Source organism: Oryctolagus cuniculus, chromosome 21 (assembly GCF_964237555.1).
Source record: "Oryctolagus cuniculus chromosome 21, mOryCun1.1, whole genome shotgun sequence".
In the NCBI taxonomy this organism is placed as follows: Eukaryota; Metazoa; Chordata; class Mammalia; order Lagomorpha; family Leporidae; genus Oryctolagus; species Oryctolagus cuniculus.
Genome location: NC_091452.1, coordinates 9,143,574 through 9,161,330, shown reverse-complemented (window position 1 = coordinate 9,161,330; position 17,757 = coordinate 9,143,574). Strand labels below are relative to the sequence as shown.

General features: G+C 57.4%; 1 protein-coding gene across 1 annotated transcript in view; it reads right to left on the bottom strand.

Moving 5' to 3' along the window:
• Nucleotides 1–4,061: 4,061 nt before the first annotated feature.
• Nucleotides 4,062–17,757, bottom strand: part of ALDH2 (aldehyde dehydrogenase 2 family member) — a 28,684-nt gene continuing 14,988 nt past the window's right edge. The window contains exons 8-13 of the mRNA XM_008272245.4: nt 15,843–15,945; nt 15,252–15,436; nt 12,691–12,855; nt 11,118–11,275; nt 9,859–9,973; nt 4,062–4,481 (exon numbers count right to left, since the gene is read on the bottom strand). Coding sequence (XP_008270467.3) covers nt 4,449–4,481; nt 9,859–9,973; nt 11,118–11,275; nt 12,691–12,855; nt 15,252–15,436; nt 15,843–15,945 — 759 coding nt within the window. The 3' untranslated portion in view covers nt 4,062–4,448. The remainder of the gene's footprint in view (nt 4,482–9,858; nt 9,974–11,117; nt 11,276–12,690; nt 12,856–15,251; nt 15,437–15,842; nt 15,946–17,757) is intronic.

The window sequence follows — 17,757 nt, the reverse complement described above, 5'->3', positions numbered from 1 at the left end:
CAGGTGAGCTATCCCCTGTCATCCCTGGCCACAGCGCACGGTCAGGGGAAGCGGCGACAGGCCACACCCTGGGCCAGCAGTGTCGACCTCAGGGGCTCTGCAGGGCCCTGCTCCCCGCAGTGGACAGCAGCCAGCCAGGAAGTCAGACTGCAGCTCTCCAGGGCGGTTGGGTCTTCTGAGGATCCGGACCCGCCAGGAACCAAAATGGACACAGCCGGAAATGGAGGCGGGGCCAGGAGGTAGAAACTTTGGAACCCCTGAAGTAGGCGGTGGCTGAAGCCACGATTGCAGGACTCTGGGAATATTAAAGCCAACGTCTTTCTTACGCCGGCCCGGACTTGGCTTCTGATGCGTGCGACTGCGGTGTTTTTCCCAACCTTACTGACGTATAATCGACAAAAATAGGGTACCAGGTTTTGGCTCTTAAAACATAGGCAGCCATTCTTCTAGTTTCTAGAGCAATATTTATTTAGAATTGTGATAGCCTGAGTTTATTTCTCTTAATGTTTATTTTCATCTACTTGAAAGGCAGAGGGAAAGGGGGCGAGAGGGAGGTCTCCTTGATTCACTGGTTCAATCCCCAAATGTCCACAACAGCCAGGCTGGGCCAAGCCAAAGCCAGGAGCCCTGGAAGCCCATCTGAGTGTTTGCGCGGCAGGGCTCAGTAGCTGGGCCATCCTCTGCGGCCTCCCATGCATTACCAGGGAGCTGGACGCAGGCGGAGGCGCGGGACTGGATCCCAGGCACTGGGACACAGCGGGGACGTCTCCCACCCGTGACCTGCCCTGTGCCCGCCCCGTCCAGCCGCTTGAAGCTTACTGCAGCAGTAATGAGTGAGTGGATAACATACAACTTAGAAACGTCAAAACCAAACTTCCGGAGAGATCCGGGAGCCACCGTGCAAGGGGCCGATAACCTCCAGTCTCCTTTCTCTCTACCGAGCGTGCTCGGCCAGTTCCCACTCCCTGTCACAGACCTGACGCTGCAGGCGGCCTCATGCAGCTCTTTGCTGTGACAAATTCCGTTTCCCGAAGAACGCGTTGCCTCCCGGGGCTGTTGCGGAGATGGCCTGGCTGGGACCAAGGCAGTCAGGATCACGTATCTGTGAATGATCCAAGCTTACGGGGTGAGCGCCCGCCAGAACACTGTCCCAGCAGAACCGGCAAACCGTGGCCCACAGGCTAAGAGTGCTTTTCCCATCTCTCAGTGGTTCTTAAACAGTGTAAAACAAAAACAAAATGTGACACATTATGTAGCCTGCCAAGCTCAGCATAACTTATCGGGGCAGGCGCCGTGGAGCAGTGGGCTAAGCCTCTGCCTGCAGCGCCAGAATCCCCTAGGGGCGCCAGTTCAAGTCCAGCTGCTCCTCTTCGGATCCAGCTCTGCTGTGGCCTGGGAAAGCAGCAGAGGATGACCCAAGTCCTTGGGCCCCTGCACCAGCGTGGGAGACCCGGATGAAGTTACTGGCTCCTGGCTTCAGACTGGCTCAACTCCAGCTGTTGTGGCCACTTGGCAAGTGAACCAGCAGATGGAAGACCTTTCTCTTCTCTGTAACTCAACCTCTCAAATGAATAAATAAAATCTTTAAAAAAACTCATCATCTTGGCCTTTTATAGGAAAAAAAAAGCCAGGAGATTGTATAATTGTTTGCATTTTCTGTTTACTAATTACAAGCTCAGATGTCAGGCCAGTGCTGTGGCACAGTGGCTAAAGCCACCACCTGTGACACCGGTTTTCCTACTGGGGCCAATCCAGCTCCCTGCCGGCGTGTCCGGGAAAGCCGCAGCAGATGACCCAAGTACGGGCCAGGATGGAGTTCTAGGTGCCAGGCTTTGGCCTGGCCCAGATTTGGCTGCTAAAGGTCATTTGTGGAGTGAACCAGCAGATGGACAATCTCTCTGTGTTACTGTGCCTTTCAAACAAATCTTTTTTTAAAGACATTAAGCAGCTTTGTATCTAGCTCAGCAATTTTTATTTATTTACTTGAAAGGCAGAGGGACAGAGACAGGCAAGCAGCCATCTGCCATCAGCTGACTCACTCCCCAAATAACCACCACAGCCAGGACGGGGCCTGGCAGAAGTCAGGAGCTTGGAATCCAATCCGGGTCTCCCACTTGGGTGCAGGAGCCCAAGTGCTTCAGCCTTCATTCGCTGCCTCCCAGGGTTTGCATGAGCAAGAAGCTGGTGTCAGACGCGTACCTGGGCCTCGGGTGTCCCGTGCAGTTGTGAGGGCTATGCTGGTGCCTGTAGGACAAAGCCCAGTTCGTCCCTGGGACTGTGGCACATTTTACCAACTCCCTGTTATTTAGCAAGATGAACAAATTCTCTGCCCCGTGACACCTGTGCAACGGGGACTGGATGTGAGCGAGCTTGGGGTGAGCGAAGCCTTGCCTCGTCTGTGGTTCGAATTACCCACTGTCATCCAACTGCAGCCCAAAAACATTAAGCGGAGAATTCTAATAATAAATGACGTGTCAATTTTAAGTCGCGCCCCATTCCGAGTGTTGCGATGAGACCTTACCCTATCCCGTTCTGCCTGGCTGAGTCGTCCTGTCCACTGCCCTTGGCCACTTAGAAGCTGTCCCGGCTGTTCGGTCAGCTGCAGTGGCTTCACCGCGCTGTGGTCACGGCACCTTGACTTGACAGTGGCCTGGGCGTGTTGGGAACCCTGTGCGGGGGGGGGGGGGGGGGGGGGCGGCGGCGGTGTTCAGGGGAGGGGCGGTGCTCGGGAAGCTGCCATCCTCCCAAGTGCCTGGCTGGGGTCCCAGCTGCGCTTCCAGACTGGGGTCCTGCGATCGCACAGCCTGAGGGGCGGCCAGTGATGGCTGCAGCGCCGGGGTCCCTACCACCTACACGGGAGCCTGGGGTGGAATCCTGGCTCGGCTTCGGCCTGGCTCAGCCTTAGCTACTGCAGGCATTTGGGGAATTAACCAGCAGGTGGAAGACCTCTCCGTTTTTCTCTCAGAATAAAAAATGAAAATAATTTAACATTCATGGAAAAGTGGAATTAAAACAATGACCTCGAGGTCCAGGAGGACAGCTGGACTGAGGCAGGCGGCGTTCGCACGGGAGACTCGAGGGCTGCTGACTCAGGAGGCACACGCCACCGAGACGGACCGACGTCTGGTCTAGGACGCCGCCGCACGCGGCCTCGGCAGCCCTCAACTTCAGTGTCTCTTTCCCGATTCCCTCCCTCTCTGAGGGCGGGAGCTGAGTGGGGTTAGGTTTTGTTTTGTTTGTTTGTTTTTTAAGATTTATTTTGGTTAATCCTCCACCTGCAGCACTGGCATCCCATATGGGTGCCGGGTTCTAGTCCCGGTTGCTCCTCTTCCGGTCCAGCTCTCTGCTGTGGCCGGGGAGGGCAGTGGGGGATGGCCCAAGTGCTTGGGCCCTGCACCCCATGGGAGACCAGGAGGAAGCACCTGGCTCCTGGCTTCAGATCGGCGCAGTTCCGGCCGTAGCGGCCATTTTGGGGGTGAACCAATGGAAGGAAGACCTTTCTCTCTCTCACACTGTCTATATCTCTGTCAAATAAACTAAAGAAAAAAAAATGTCAGACTTACACAGAGAGAGAAAGAGAGGCAGAGAGACAAAGAGAGGTCTTCCATCTACTGGTTCTCTCTCCAATTGGCCGCAACAGCCGGAGCTGCGCCACTCCAAACCCAGGAGCTTCTTCCAGGTCTCCCACATGGATGCAGGGGCCCAAGGACTTGGGCCATCTTCTACTGCTTTCCCACACCACAGCAGAGAGCTGGATTGGAAGTGGTGCAGCTGGCATTCAAACCAGTGCCCATATGGGATGCCGGCACTGCAGGTGGCGGCTTTACCCTCTATGCCACCGCACCAGCCCCAGGGTTAGGTTTTAATCCTAGTGCCCAGCTCAGGCCCCTCCATAGGCAGACAGGCCAGAGATCTCTGTTGATTCAGTGCATGGAACAAAAGCATTTTGCCGTCAGTGGAGGAGGGGCCGTGATCAACACGTGGGACCAAGAGCAGGGCTGGCACTGCCCTGCAGCACCGTCCTTGGTCTCGGAGACGCGGAAGTCAGTCACCCAAGGAGCTGAGGATGGCACTGCTTTAATGAGCTGTATTTAGTGCAGAGTGCAACGCGCGGCGCTGGCTGGCGTCTCAGTGCCGACCCACCCATGAACAGTGACTTCTCCCATGAGGCAGGTCACAGAAGCTGTCAGCAGACGGATAAGGTATCTGAATCTAAGTTAAAAATCACCCGGAAAGCTGGGAGCATCGGTGCAGTCTGAAAGCCTTCCTGACCCCCTCACCCCACCAGCCCACCCTGGCGTCAGGCCAGACCCCAGACTTCCTCGCCCAAAAACGATTCGTGGGAAAATTTCTTCTAAGCGTGCAGCATGCGTGCAAGGGTCCTCTCTCCTGCTTTCTGGCCAATCTGTTGAGTAGCTGCTCGGTGCACAGGGAGGCAGCGTGCTTCCTCACGAGTTCTTCTGGGGAACCTTGACCGTGACCTGTAAGAGGGGAGCAGATGCGTTAAATCCCCATGCTCCCCTGGGTGCACCCTGGGTGCCCCCAGCTAGTGCTCCCCGAGGGTGAACACGAGGCCTACGTCCCCCCACCTCCTCTTTTAATTTTTTTTATTATTTTTATTTTATTTTTTTGACAGGCAGAGTGGACAGTGAGAGAGAGAGACAGAGAGAAAGGTCTTCCTTTTGCCATTGGTTCACCCTCCAATGGCCGCTGCGGCCGGCGCACTGCGGCCGGCGCACCGCGCTGATCCAATGGCAGGAGCCAGGAGCCAGGTGCTTTTCCTGGTCTCCCATGGGGTGCAGGGCCCAAGCACCTGGGCCATCCTCCACTGCACTCCCTGGCCACAGCAGAGAGCTGGCCTGGAAGAGGGGCAAGCGGGACAGAATCCGGCACCCCGACCGGGACTAGAACCCGGTGTGCCGGCGCCGCTAGGCGGAGGATTAGCCTAGTGAGCCGTGGCGCCGGACCCCCCATCTCCTCTTACCCCTGTGGTCCTCAATCAGGACAATACCCACTGATGGCCCTGAACAGTTTTTTACATTTGTCATTAATTTTATTTGAAAGGTAGAGTGTGAGAGGCAGAGAGACCTTCCATCCACTGAGTCACTCCCCAGATGGCTGCAACAGGCAGGAGAGGGCTAGGCCAAAGCCAGGAGCCCAGAATTCCATCTGCGTAGCAGGGACTCAAGTCCTTGGGCCATCACAAGTTGCCTCCCAGGGTGCACACCAGTAGGAAGCTGGATTGGAAGTGGAGGGGATTTGAGCCCAGGACCCTGGATCCGAGATGCGGGCAGGAATCCCACACAGCAACTCAGCCGCTGTGCCAAATGCATGCCCCAAATCCTTAATTTTTGTTAGCATTGTTGTGAATACAGGATTTTTTTTAAAAAATTTTTTTTATTTATTTGAAACAGTGACAGAGGGAGAGACACAGAGATCTTCCATGCGCTGGTTCACCCCACAGATGGCTGCAGTGGCCAGCACTGGGCCAGTAAGGGACTTAATCCAGGTTTCCCACATGGGTGGCAGGGGCCCAAGCTCTTGGCCCATCCTCTGCTGCTTTCCCCAGGCCCTTAGCGGGGAGCTAGATAGGAAGGGGAGCAGTCAGGACACGAACCAGCGTCCACATGGCAAGCTGGCATCAGAGGCGGAGGCTTTACCCACTACACCACAGCGCTGGCACAGTGCGGGCACTTCCCACCAATCAGCTGGCCTGACCCAGCTCTGCCTCCTCCCCCTCCCTAGAGATCCTCCCAGCTATGCAGTCCTGCCAGTTCTTCCAAAACTGTGGTCCATTTGCCCTAACATCTTGGGTCCTGGGGCCACCAGCATCGCCAGCCAACACCTGGGTTCTCCACAAACCACAGGTCTGCGATCTCTGGGTGGTCCCAAGACACGGCGCTTCCTGCCTCTCACGCCACAGCTAACGGACTCGCCGTGATAGGCCGCCCATGCTATCTGAATCTCTCTAATCTGGGGTCTGCTCCTTGACTGTGGCCCATCTCCCCGATTCCCACAGCCACGCCCACCCCTTCCCCAAGGGAACAGACGTATGTCAGTGCCCCAGCGCACCGCGGGTCTGGCTGGAAGCCTGGACTGCATCCGGGAGCCCTGGTGTGGCTTCCCTGCAGATATCCACACTAATCCTCTCAAAGCTTCTCTCTGATTCCTGTCAAACACACTGGCCTCCTTTCCCTGCTTGGCCACGCCGGGAGCCAGCCTCGTCCACCCCCGGTCGGCCAGCACAGGCGTGGTGAGCTCCTGTGTTCTGAGACAGCTTCACAGAGCTCTCATGTACACACCATAAAGTCTGTATGTTTAGAGTTGTGCAATCATCACCATGCTGATTTCAAAAGACCTGCATAATCTCCAAAAGAAACCTTGAACCCATTAACAGTCACTGCCCACGCCACACCCTTTCTGTCCTAGGCGACCCCGATCCACTCTGTGTCCGCTTTACAAATGCACGTGGAGTCCCTTCATCTGCTGCCCTGTGCTTCCGGGGCAAGCCCACACCGCTCTCAGGAGACGGCCCTCTGTGGGCACCGCGTGGAGCAGGCACTGCGGGCAGCGGGGCGGGCAGGCCGGCTGGGAGCTGAGCTTCGTCACAGCCGCAGGACGGGGGCGCGGGGGCTCGTTACATCATTACCCCTCCTCTTACGTTATTACACCTTGGAACATTGTGATAAACGAGCAAATATGTGGCTACGGCTTGAACGAGACGTGGCTCCCCAGCTCGTGCAGGCACTTACACCCCAGAGTCCTAGGTTAATGGTGCCAAGGGGTGGGGGAGTATGACCCACTTTCAGTGTTCACAGGAGGTGGGCCTCATGGGAGGGCCTGGGCTGGGTGGGGGGAGGGAGCCCTCAGAAGGGGACGTAAAGGCCTGGGTCAGGCCGTGTCTCCGCTCCCTGGCTCACCACGTGGTCTTCTCTCCGCGTGCTGCCAGCCCAGCCCGAGACTGAACCAGCGGGGCTTCCTGATCTTGGATGTGAACCCCAAAAGTGCGAGCTCCCGCAACCTTTTCTGTCTAGAGTGACTTGCTCAGGCGTTTCATTACAGCAACCGCAGCCGACTACTACACACGCTCTGTACCCCAGGGAGTGTCTCCCAGCCTGTCTCCTCACATACCCAGGTCCCCGCGTGCCCCCCTCACTGCCTCCCGGGTGGCGGGCCACCCACAGCCTCCCTTTCCTAATCATGGGAGAACCTACCCAGCTTGGCCCATTTCTCTTGCGTTTAAATGTCACCTCTGTGATGTTTCCTGGTTAAACTGTAACTGATGTCACCGAGGGAGAAAATCATTTCCACTTTAGTATATTTCCTTCCTGTCTTTTTAATGTCTATAGATAGACAGACTGGGGTGTTTACAAGGTGCATTATGTTGTTCTAAAATTGGGCTTATGCAGCCTACGCGGCAGCAGGCGATGGCTCAAATAATTGATTCTCAGCCACCCATGCAGAAGACCCGGATGGAGCTTCTTGCTCCTGGCTTCATCCTGATCCAGCCCTGGCTGCTGTGGGCACTTGGGGGATGAACCAGTGCATGGAACATATTCTCTCTCTCTCCCTCCCTCCCTCTGTTTCCGGCCTTTTAAATAAAAAATTAAAAATAAGTAAAAATTAAAAAAAAAAAACACTGGGGCAGGTATTGTGATGTGGCAGGCTACGCCCCCACTTAGGATGCCCACGTCCAGGATCTGAGTGCCTAGGTGCGAGCCCTGCTGATGCACACCCTGGGAGGCAGCTCAAGTACCTGGGCCCCTGCTGCCCACGTGGGAGACCCAGCTGGAGTTCCTGTCCCCTGGCTTTGCCTTCACCCAATCCCAGCTGTTGAGGGCATTTGGAAAGTCCACCAGCAGATGGAAGATCTCAATCTCTCTCTCCCTCTCTTTTTAAAGATTTATTTATTTATTTATTTGAGAGGTAGAATCACAGAGAGGGAAGAGACAGAGAGGTCTTTCATCTGCTGGTTCACGCCCCAAATGGACACAACAGCCAGAATGGGACTGGTCCAAAGCCAGGTGCCAGGAGCTTCTTCTGGGTCTCCCACACAGGTGCAGGGACCCAAGGACTTGGGCCATCTTCTACTGCTTTCCCAGGCCACAGCAGAGAGCTGGATCAGAAGAGGAGCAGCCGGGACAGGAACGTTCACCCATACGGGATGCCGGTGCCCCAGGCGGAGGCTTAGCCCACCATGCCACAATGCTACAACACAGGCCCCAGCTCTCAATCTCTTGTCACTTTGCCTTTCAAATAAATTAATTAGTTTAAAAAATACAATTGGGCTTACACTGCATACACAAGTATGTAACTTTGTTCTACTTTTTTTACTTTAATGGATGAGCATTTTCCACACCAAACATTTTATAAAAACTTTTTTAAATTATTTTTTTCACTTATTTGAGAGGAGAGAAAAGACAGCTTCCATCTGATGGTTCAATCTTCAAATGCCTGCAGCCGCCAGAGCTGGGCTGGGGCCAAAGCCAGGAGCAGGAACTCCATCCAGGTCTCCCCGGTGGGCGGCAGGGACCCAAGGACTTGAGCCACCACTGCTGCTTCCCAGGGTGCACTAGCAGGAAGCTGGGTCACAAGCCGAGCAGGTGGGATTCAGCCCCGGCAGGCGCATCAGTATGGCGTGTCGGTGCCCCAAGCTGTACTTAACAACTACACGAAATACCTGCCCCTCAGAAATATTTTAACGGCTACTTAGTACTCCATGATTGGATGTTCCAAGATTTAGCGTTTAGTTTACCTCTGGTTTTCTCCCTCTTACAGGCAATGCTGTGATGAACATTGAAGCAGCTAAAGCTTTCTTTGTATTTCTGATTGCTTCTTCAGGTGATGGTCCTATCACTAAAATTGCAAAATAAAAATATAGGGATATCTTCTGGCCTTTGATAGCCAAACCCCCATAGCCTGCTTCTTTTTTAAAAGAAAAATTATGGGGCCAGTGCTGTGGTGTAGTGGGTAAAGCCACTGCCTGTAATACCAGCATCCCATGTGGGCGCTGGTTCGAGTCCCAGCTGATCCACTCCCGATCCAGCTCCTTGCTGATGTGCCAGGGAAAGCAGCGGAAGGTGGCTCAAGTCCTTGGGCCTCTGCATCTACGTGGGAGACCTGGAAGAAGCTCCTGGCTCTGGCTTGGCTCAGCCCTGGCCATTACGGCTATTTGGGAAGTGAACCAGCGGACGGTAGACTTTCTTTTCTCTCTCTCTCTCTCTCTCTCTCCCTTCCTCCCTCTCTCTCCTTCTCTCTGTAACTCTGCCTTTCAAATAAATATACATCTTTTAAAAAAATTATTTATTTAATTTATTTAAAAGGCACAGAGACAGAGAGAGAGAGAGAGAGAGAGAGAGATCTTCCATTCACTGGTTTACCTCCCAAATGCCTGCAACCACCCAGCTGGGCCAGGCCAACACCAGGAGCTGAAACGCAATCCAGATCTCCCAGGTCGGTGGCAGGAAACCCAAGCACCGAGTGACCACCTGCTGCCTTCCAGGGTGTGCACGAGCAGGGGGCTGGACAGGAAGCGGGGCCAGGACTTGGCGCAGGTGCTCTGATAAGGGACAGAGTGCCCCAGCCAGCACCTCGACTGCACCCCGATGCCCTCCGGGAGCTTCTCCTCCCTGCCTCTGCCCCCGGGGCCTTTCCTTCCTCTCTGGCGCTGCAGCCCTTGGGTGCCACAAAGCCTAGCAAGCGACTGTGGGCCCAGTGGGCTCAGTCTCTCGTTCCTCACGGGGGGGGGAGCCTGGGTCTCTGCCTTCCCCGGTTTACAGGGAGAAACCAGCAGTCAGCAGCCGTGGCCGCAAGCCCAGGGAGAGGCTGCGGCCCGCCCGCTGCAGGCACCGTACTCACCGTCTTCACTTCGGTGTAGGCCTGCAGACCGTACTCGCCCAGCTCCCGGCCGCTGCCCGACATCTTGTAGCCACCAAATGGGGACTGGGCCCCAAACACATCATAGCAGTTGACCCTAGAATTGGACAGGGGGTTACACGTTCTACATGGTTCTAAATCGTACTGCGGGAAGACGGAGGGCGGAACCCGGGTAACAGCCGGTCACGGACAAGGCCACAGCAGGCCGTGGGAGCCGGGCCTGATGACAGTAGCACACGGCTGTTGGGGCAGCTGCCTCTGACTGATCACTTCGGCTAATTAGCAGCTAAACTTCGTTATTTGGGGATAATTCTTAAAAATTCTTAAATTTCTTTTCAGGTGTACAATTCAGTGGCTTACAGCCTACTCACAGTGTCCCGCAGCCGTCACCACTGTCTGATTCCAGAGCACCTCTAGTACCCAAGGAAAGGGACCGTGCCCGGTAAGTGTCACCTCCCATCCTTCTCTGCGCTGACCCCTGGCAGGCACTAGCCTTCTCTGTCTTCACGGCTCTGCCTATTCCGGAAATGGCAGAGAGGATCACTCCTGCGCGGCACTGTCGCCTTCGTCTCTCTAAGTATTACGTTTTCAAGGTGCAGTCACCCCAGAGCGTGCACGGGTACTCAGTCCCACTGTGGCTGGGCCCTAGTCCACTGTGAATGTATGGGCCTGATTTTGTTTACCATGATTTGCTGATGGACAGATGTGTTGTGTTCACCTCGGGGTACAGGAGTAAGGCCTCCGTGCACACTCGTGTGAGTGTCTCTGTGTGGGAGTGCATCGTCCCCAGGGCACGTGCCTGGGGTGGAACTGCCGAGTCGCAGAGCGACTCTGCTTAACTTTGTAAGGACTTGCCAGACCGCCTTCCGCGGTGGCTGCAACGTTCCCGTTCCCAGCAGCAATGAATGAGGGCTCCAAACGCTCTACATCCTCCCAGACGCCTGTTACTTCCTGTGTTTGAAAGTTATCACCACATTACTGGTGTGAGGCAGATGCTAGGCTTTTGAATCTGCCCTTGGCACAGCTGGCTGAGGATCCCAGTCACTCGTCTGTGCACCCAGGGAGAGCTGCAGGGGCAGGTGCATCAGACGCAAAGGGGAAGGCTGCAGATCTCTAACCTATTGGCTTTCTACACCCCGGGCCGGGAGAAACTGAGCCCAGCACCCCAGATTGCGGGGTTCCAGAAGACGTGGCTTTGGGGATCTGTGCTGGGTTGTGAGGGGCAACTGGGAGACTCTTACCACACAGTGCCTGCCTGGAGGGCTTGGGACAGATAATTGGCCTTGTCCAGGTCCTTTGTGAAGACAGCTGCAGCCAGCCCATACTTGGAATTGTTGGCTCTCCCAACAACCTCCTCGATGGTCTTGAACTTCAGGATCTGCATCACTGGCCCAAAGATCTGGGGGGGGGGGGGTAGGGGACACCATGGAGGCATGGCCCTCCAGCTCACCCCGTGATGAGCAAATGACACCAGATACAGATGAGCCCCCCACCCCCAACATAACCTAACAGTCCCGGAGGGAGAGGACAGCCGCAGGGGGAGCTCACGGGGATGATCACCTCCTGTGCACCTGCGCTTCCCATGCAGAATCTTCCTATCAGTCCTGCAGGGTAAGGGTTGTCTGCACAGGACGTGTGGATTCACGTCAAAGAATTTAAGCCAGCCATCTAGCGAAGATAGCCTAGGTGCAAGGCTCAGACGAGCCACTGAAGAGACTGCAAATAATATGGCCCTTGCTCCCGGGACATCCCTGGTTTGTCCTGTGCTTCTCTGCCCTTTTCCTGGATGAGCCATTTCTTCAAGGCACTCCAGTTCCTATGCGGGGGAATGGTGTTTAGAAACCAAGGTGCAGGTGCAAGGTGTGCTCACTGCCACTGGGCGTCCCTGCTCCCAGGCCTTCTCAGGACATAGCCGGGGGTGATGACAGTGCAATCACTAGGGCGGTGTGGTGAGTGGAGGGCGCAGAGGGGGAGGAGCTGGCAGATGACAGCCAGGCCGTGGCGTGAGGTGAGGAGCAGCAGGGCAGGGAGCAGACCCAGGCGTGAGCCCGTCATTCTCCACTGGAAGAAAGCAGTGGCCAACTCTGGGCCTGGAGGACGCAGGGATGGGGCTGGAGGGAAGGCAGGGGCTCATCCGGGGCAGTAAGGACTGGGAGGGGCAGCTGTGCTACCGGCCGCAGAGAGAGGCTCCCGTCTTCCCAGAAAGTTCGTACTTGAGACTAAAGAAAGAAGAGCAGCAAAGTAGTCACAGTGGGTGGAGAAGTGGCAGAACCCTCAGCCCGAGCCACGTGGCCGTTTTGTTTGGACTTAGGCGGGGAAGGACAAGGCAGCGAGCCTTCCCTGCACAGGGCCTCCAGCTGAGGCGGCGAAGTCAGCGCCACGTCCAGAGGGCAGAGAACAGAGCCCGGGCAGCCCCGCGTCTCCAGGGTCTGTGCTGAGCTCAGCACGCAGGAGACGTTCGCTGCGCACTTGTGCAATGGACGCGCGGCCGGGTGAGAGCAGCCGCGCCGTGTTCACGGTGAGCACCGAGGGGCGTTTCCAGAGCAGCCTCCCCAGGGCCCAGGGTCGGCCCCCTGGTCTACTGCGGCGCCCGGCTTGTCTCAAGGCCAGGAAGCCAGATTGAGGGCTCGCAGGGGCCAGCACCCCCAGGCCTGCAGGACATGGGGGGAACTGAGCCGTTCCCTCGTCACGCACTGCAGGGGGGACGAGGTCGGATGGGGGTCACAAGCAGCGTGTTCTGAGCACTGAGATTTCGCCCGGGGCCAGCAGCTGGGCCACGGCAGCGTTCCCTGGAGCGCAGGCCCCGGCGCTCACCTCTTCCTTGGCGATGGTCATGCCGTCCTGCACATCCCCGAACACGGTGGGCTGGATGAAGTAGCCCCGCTCAGCGGCCGCCCCGCCGCCGCACAGCAGCTTCGCCCCCTCCTGCTTGCCAGAGTTGATGTAGCCCAGAATCTTCTTGAACTGCGTCTCGTCCACCTGTGGGACAGGGAGCAGAGTTACAGAGAGCCAGGTTCAGCCCCTCCTCTGCTTCAGGCCACGCGGTAGCAAGACAAGGGGGATGCGGGCCAAGGTCGTCCTCAGGCAGGGTCCGGAGAGGAAGGGCACGGGGCAGGGAAGCGTAACCATCAGACGTTCAACCTCGGTGGCCATCAGGGAAATGAGCATCGGACCCACGGCTTTGGTTCTCAACTATGAAACCAGCACACCTTTAAGACAGTAAGGAAGCACACGGATAAGCACGCTGTTAGGGCTGCGGAACGGCGCAGCCCTCGCGGCGGGTGGCTTATCCATGTTGGTCAAATTCCATGCGCGCATATCCTTTGACCCAACTATTTAGCTTCCGGGAGTTTATTCTACACATGCACGAAAAAAATGAACACGGGTAATCATTCTCTATTTTGCCTTTACTCTGCGCAAAATACAGAAGCAATTCTAAGTACAAATCGGTAGAAGTGCTGGTTAAGATAATTACAGTGCAGCCATACATCACGTGGTCGCTAACAGAACTGTGAACTGACAGGCAGAGACAGCCCAAGACATCAGAAAGACAGGGAGAAGCTTGTAGGACGAGCCATACCGGATCACCCGAGCACTGGAATCAGCAGCGCAGACACAGAAGGGAGCGAGGAGGCCTTGGTTTGTACTTCAAACACTTGAAGTCCTCCCTCCCTCCCTCTCTTCCTTCCTCTTTCCCTCCTTCCCTTAGTTTTTATTTATTTTTTTTTTTTAAATTTTTTATTTGAAAGGCAGAGTGACAGAGAGGAAGAGACAGATCTCCCATCTGCCGGTTCATTCTCCAAAAGGCTGCAACAGCGAAGTACGGGCCAGGCCAAAGCCACAGGCCAGGAGCTCCATCCATGCGTGGCAGGGGCTCAAGCACTTGGCCGTCTCCTGCTGCCTTCCCAGCTGGATCAGAACCAAACCAGCGCTCTAATATAAGATGCTGATGTCCCAGGAGGCAGCTCCTTCTAGCTCCTTCCACAGCCTTCTAGAACAATTTTATTCATTTAAAGGCAGAGACGGAGACAGACGGAGACCTCCCATCCACTGGTTTACTCCTCAAGCGCCCACATGACCTAGGGTTGGGTCAGGCTGAAGCTAAGAGCCAGAAACTCAACCCAGGGCTCCCCCGTGGATGGCAGGGACCCAGGTACTTGGGCCACTGCCTGTTCCCTTACAGGAAGGTGGAACAGGAGCAGAGTTGAAATTGGACACAAGCACTCAGCTATGGGTGCAGGCGCCCCAAGCAGTATCTTAACCAGTGCGCCAAACACCCAGCTCTTCCCAAATTTCTTATAAAAGTGTGTGTTATATTTATAGTTCAGTAACCACCAAGAAAAACAAGAGAAAAAGATGCTGAGGTTTCCAGCAGCACTATTAACAGCAGCCAAAAGACAGGAAGGCCCCAGCGCCCATCGCTAGAAGTGGGAAAGGCGATGGGCGTTGTCCGTCCGACAGTGGAACATCACTCAGCCTCAGGACAACGAGGTGAAGGGGGCAGTGCACAGGGCTGCAGGCTAAGCTGTCGCCCGCGATGCCCGGCCTCCCGCATCAGAGTCCCGGCTGTCCCACTTCCAATTCTGCTTCCTGCTAATGCGCCTGGGAAAGCAGCAGAAAATGGCCCAGTGCTTCGGCCCTCGCACCCACGTGGGTGACCTGGAAGAAGCTCCTGGCTCCAGGCTTCGGTCTGGCCCCGCCCCAGGCACTGTGGCCATTTGGGGAGTGACCCCGCAGACGGAAGAACTGTCTCTCTCTCTCCCTGTCACTCTGCCTTTCAAATACATAAATACAAATCTTGAAAAAACAACCCGCACGAATGAAGAATGACAGCTGCTCCGATACGGAGGGCCGCCAACACATCGTGCCGGGCACAGGAGCCAGGCACTGAAGGCCACGCCTCCTGCGTGAGTCCATCCCTGTAAAATATAATCAGGCCTGCCCACAGCGGGCGCACGGGCCGGCGGCTGCCAGCCTGGAGGAAGGAGGACTCCGAGGGACTGCTGGCGGGTGGGGTGGGGGGATGAACGTGCTCTGGAATTAGTGGGTCAGTGGTCAGGCTACACAGCCTTGTCACTGTAAAGCAGTGTATCTGTGCTGTATGAATCACACCTCAGCAAGGCTGCCGAACAGACAGGCACTGGGCATGCAACCCTGTCCACGGCAAGGTCTTCAGACGGGCTGTGGCCCCCTACGGGCTGTGACCGCATCTCCTGTGCCCGCCGATGGCAGCCGCCACACGGACGGCGGAGTCGGCAGGTGGGGCCTCCAACTTGCCCCAGCAGGGCACCAGCTCACACACAGCAGTCCTGCCCACTGCTCCACGCCGGCTCCGGACACTGAGCCCCCCCCACCCCCGCAGCTGCCCGGCTGACCTGCGGCCCCTGCTCGGTCTGGCTGTCAAAGGGGTTCCCGACCACGCGGGCCTTGGCCCGGGCCACGCTGCGTTCCACGAACTCTGCGTAAACGTCCTCTTGCACGAAGGTCCGGGAGCCGGCGCAGCAGCACTGGCCCTGGTTGAAGAACAGGGCGAAGTGGGCCTGCTCCACGGCCCAGTCCACTGTGGGAGGGGACAGGGCCGGAGGGGCAGCTGTGAGAAGAGGGTCCCGACCCAGCGGCTGCCTGCCCACTTAACCCACGCACACCACCCTCCGTGGAGGCGCCTGCGCGGGAACAAGACAGAGCCGTCCCTCCCTCCATGGCGTGGGCACGGGCTGGGAAGAAGACAGAGGCCGTCCCCAGGGAGGGGCAGCACGAGGACGAGAGGGAGGCTGTCAGAGAGCAGGTGCAGGCACTCAGCCTGGCTGCACCCCGGGGAGCCAGGAGGAGAGAGGTGGGGAGAGGCCGCGCTCGGGCAGCTGGCTGCATCCCAAGGCCCTGTGGACGCTGCGCATGGGGGGAGTGATTGGACCACAGCGGACGGGCGGCGCCGCCTTCAGCCCAGCCCTCCTTCCCCGAGGACTCACTGTCGGCGTCGGACATGATGATGTTGGGGCTCTTCCCCCCCAGCTCCAGGGTCACTCTCTTGAGGTTACTGCTCCCTGAGGCAACCTGGATCAGGTGGCCAACCTGTGGGGGACACAGCACCAGACAGGCCCTCAGCGCGGGGAACAAAGAAACAAAGGCTGTGCATGGACAGAACACACCCCAACATTGGAGGCAGTCACCGCGCGACAGGAGACAGCAGGGTGTCCGAATCCAGCCCCCGTTCGCCACTGCCGCCCAGCCCGAGCCTCCGGGACAATGATGGCAGCAACAGCAGGCGTGTGTAGCTCCTGTGACGTCAGCGACCCCTGTACACTGGCACCACACTACTTTGGGCACATGGAATTCACCCCTCCAACGACGCTGGGGTTCCAGGCGATTCCCCTCCACTTAGAAACATGGGCGCCAGGGCTCAGACTGGCCAAGTCACGTGCCCACAGTCACACAGCCACTCAGGGCGAGCTCAGAACCCACGGTCGTAGTCCCCAGCACGCTGCAGGCTCCGAACTCGCAGGAGCTGGCACAAAGCCACCTGACCTTATCTGTTGGACACACGTGACCCCCGTCGGGCCCCCGTCCCCTCTGTGAGCTCCGCATCATCGCCTTCCGGCGTGGAGTCCACCTGCGACTGGGCTAAGAGCAGCAACGCATCATCCTGCCTGTACCACGTGCGGGCACCAGCCCAGGGCCCGCGCGCAGGCCTTCATTACGGTGCCCGGTGTACTCCTGACGTCCCAGGGTGAAGCCCTCCGAGATTTCAGGGGTAGGAAACTCGATCCCTTTCCCAGGAACTCTGTGTCTGCCTCCATGCACTTCTCTGTCTCTCCAGGGTCAGGCATGCAGCGGCGCGATGCGCGCCACGCTCCCCGCGCCTGGTCTCCCGCCAGCCCTGGCTGGGCTGTAGCCATTGGCCCCATTGTGCGGATGGGGAAATGGAGGCTTCTGGAGATAAAGGATTTGCCTCCGGCTACACAGCTAGGAAGTGCTGCTCAGGGTTTGAGTTCTGCTTCCAATTCAGCTCCCTGCGAAGATGCCTGGGAAAGCAGACGACGAGCCAAGTATTGGGCCCTGCACCCACGTGGGAGACAAGGATGGAGTGCCAGGCTCCTGGCTTCAGCGTGGCCCTGCCCCTGCCATCGCAGCCACTGGAGGAGCGAGCCAGCTAATGAAAGATCTTTCTCGCTGTTACTCTGCCTTTCGAATGACCACAATAAATCTTAAAAGGAAAACAAAAGGCAGTGCTGCTCAAATAGCTGATTTGGCTCAGCCAGCCTTCCTCCCCCTGCAGACAGCGCCGTCCTCCTCCCCCCCCCCCCGCGGCGCTGTGCACGCCGTCTCCAGCTCAGACGGCGCCGTCCTCCCTCCCCCCCCCCCCCCGCGGCGCTGTGCACGCCGTCTCCAGCTCAGACAGCACCGTCCTCCCTCCCCCCGCAGCGCTGTGCACGCTGTCTCCAGCGCAGATGGCCCCGTTCTCCCTCCCCTCCGCGGCGTGCCTCCCCCCCCCCCCCCGCGGCGCTGTGCACGCCGTCTCCAGCTCAGAAGGCGCCGTCCTCCCTACCCCACGGGTGCACGCAGTCTCCAGCGCTGACGGCGCCGTCCTTTCCTCAAACAACCTGAACAGAGCCTCAGCGAATCAGCCAGATCATACTGGCAAGGCCGGGATTTGAACTCCTGTCTTTCTGAAGCCCACAGTCTCTGTGATGGCAGCGCCAGTCAAGGAGACCGACTCGGCCAAGGTGCTTCGGCCTCAGGCTGGCGGCCGGCCCTGGGCTCTGGGAAGTCCAGCCCTGGGGCTCCTGGTTCCGCCAGTCAAACCACAAGGGCTCAACCCGGCTGCATCACTACCGGCCCACACAGGTGTCTCCCACAAGCTACGCGGAAGAAGTGCTGGAGGCA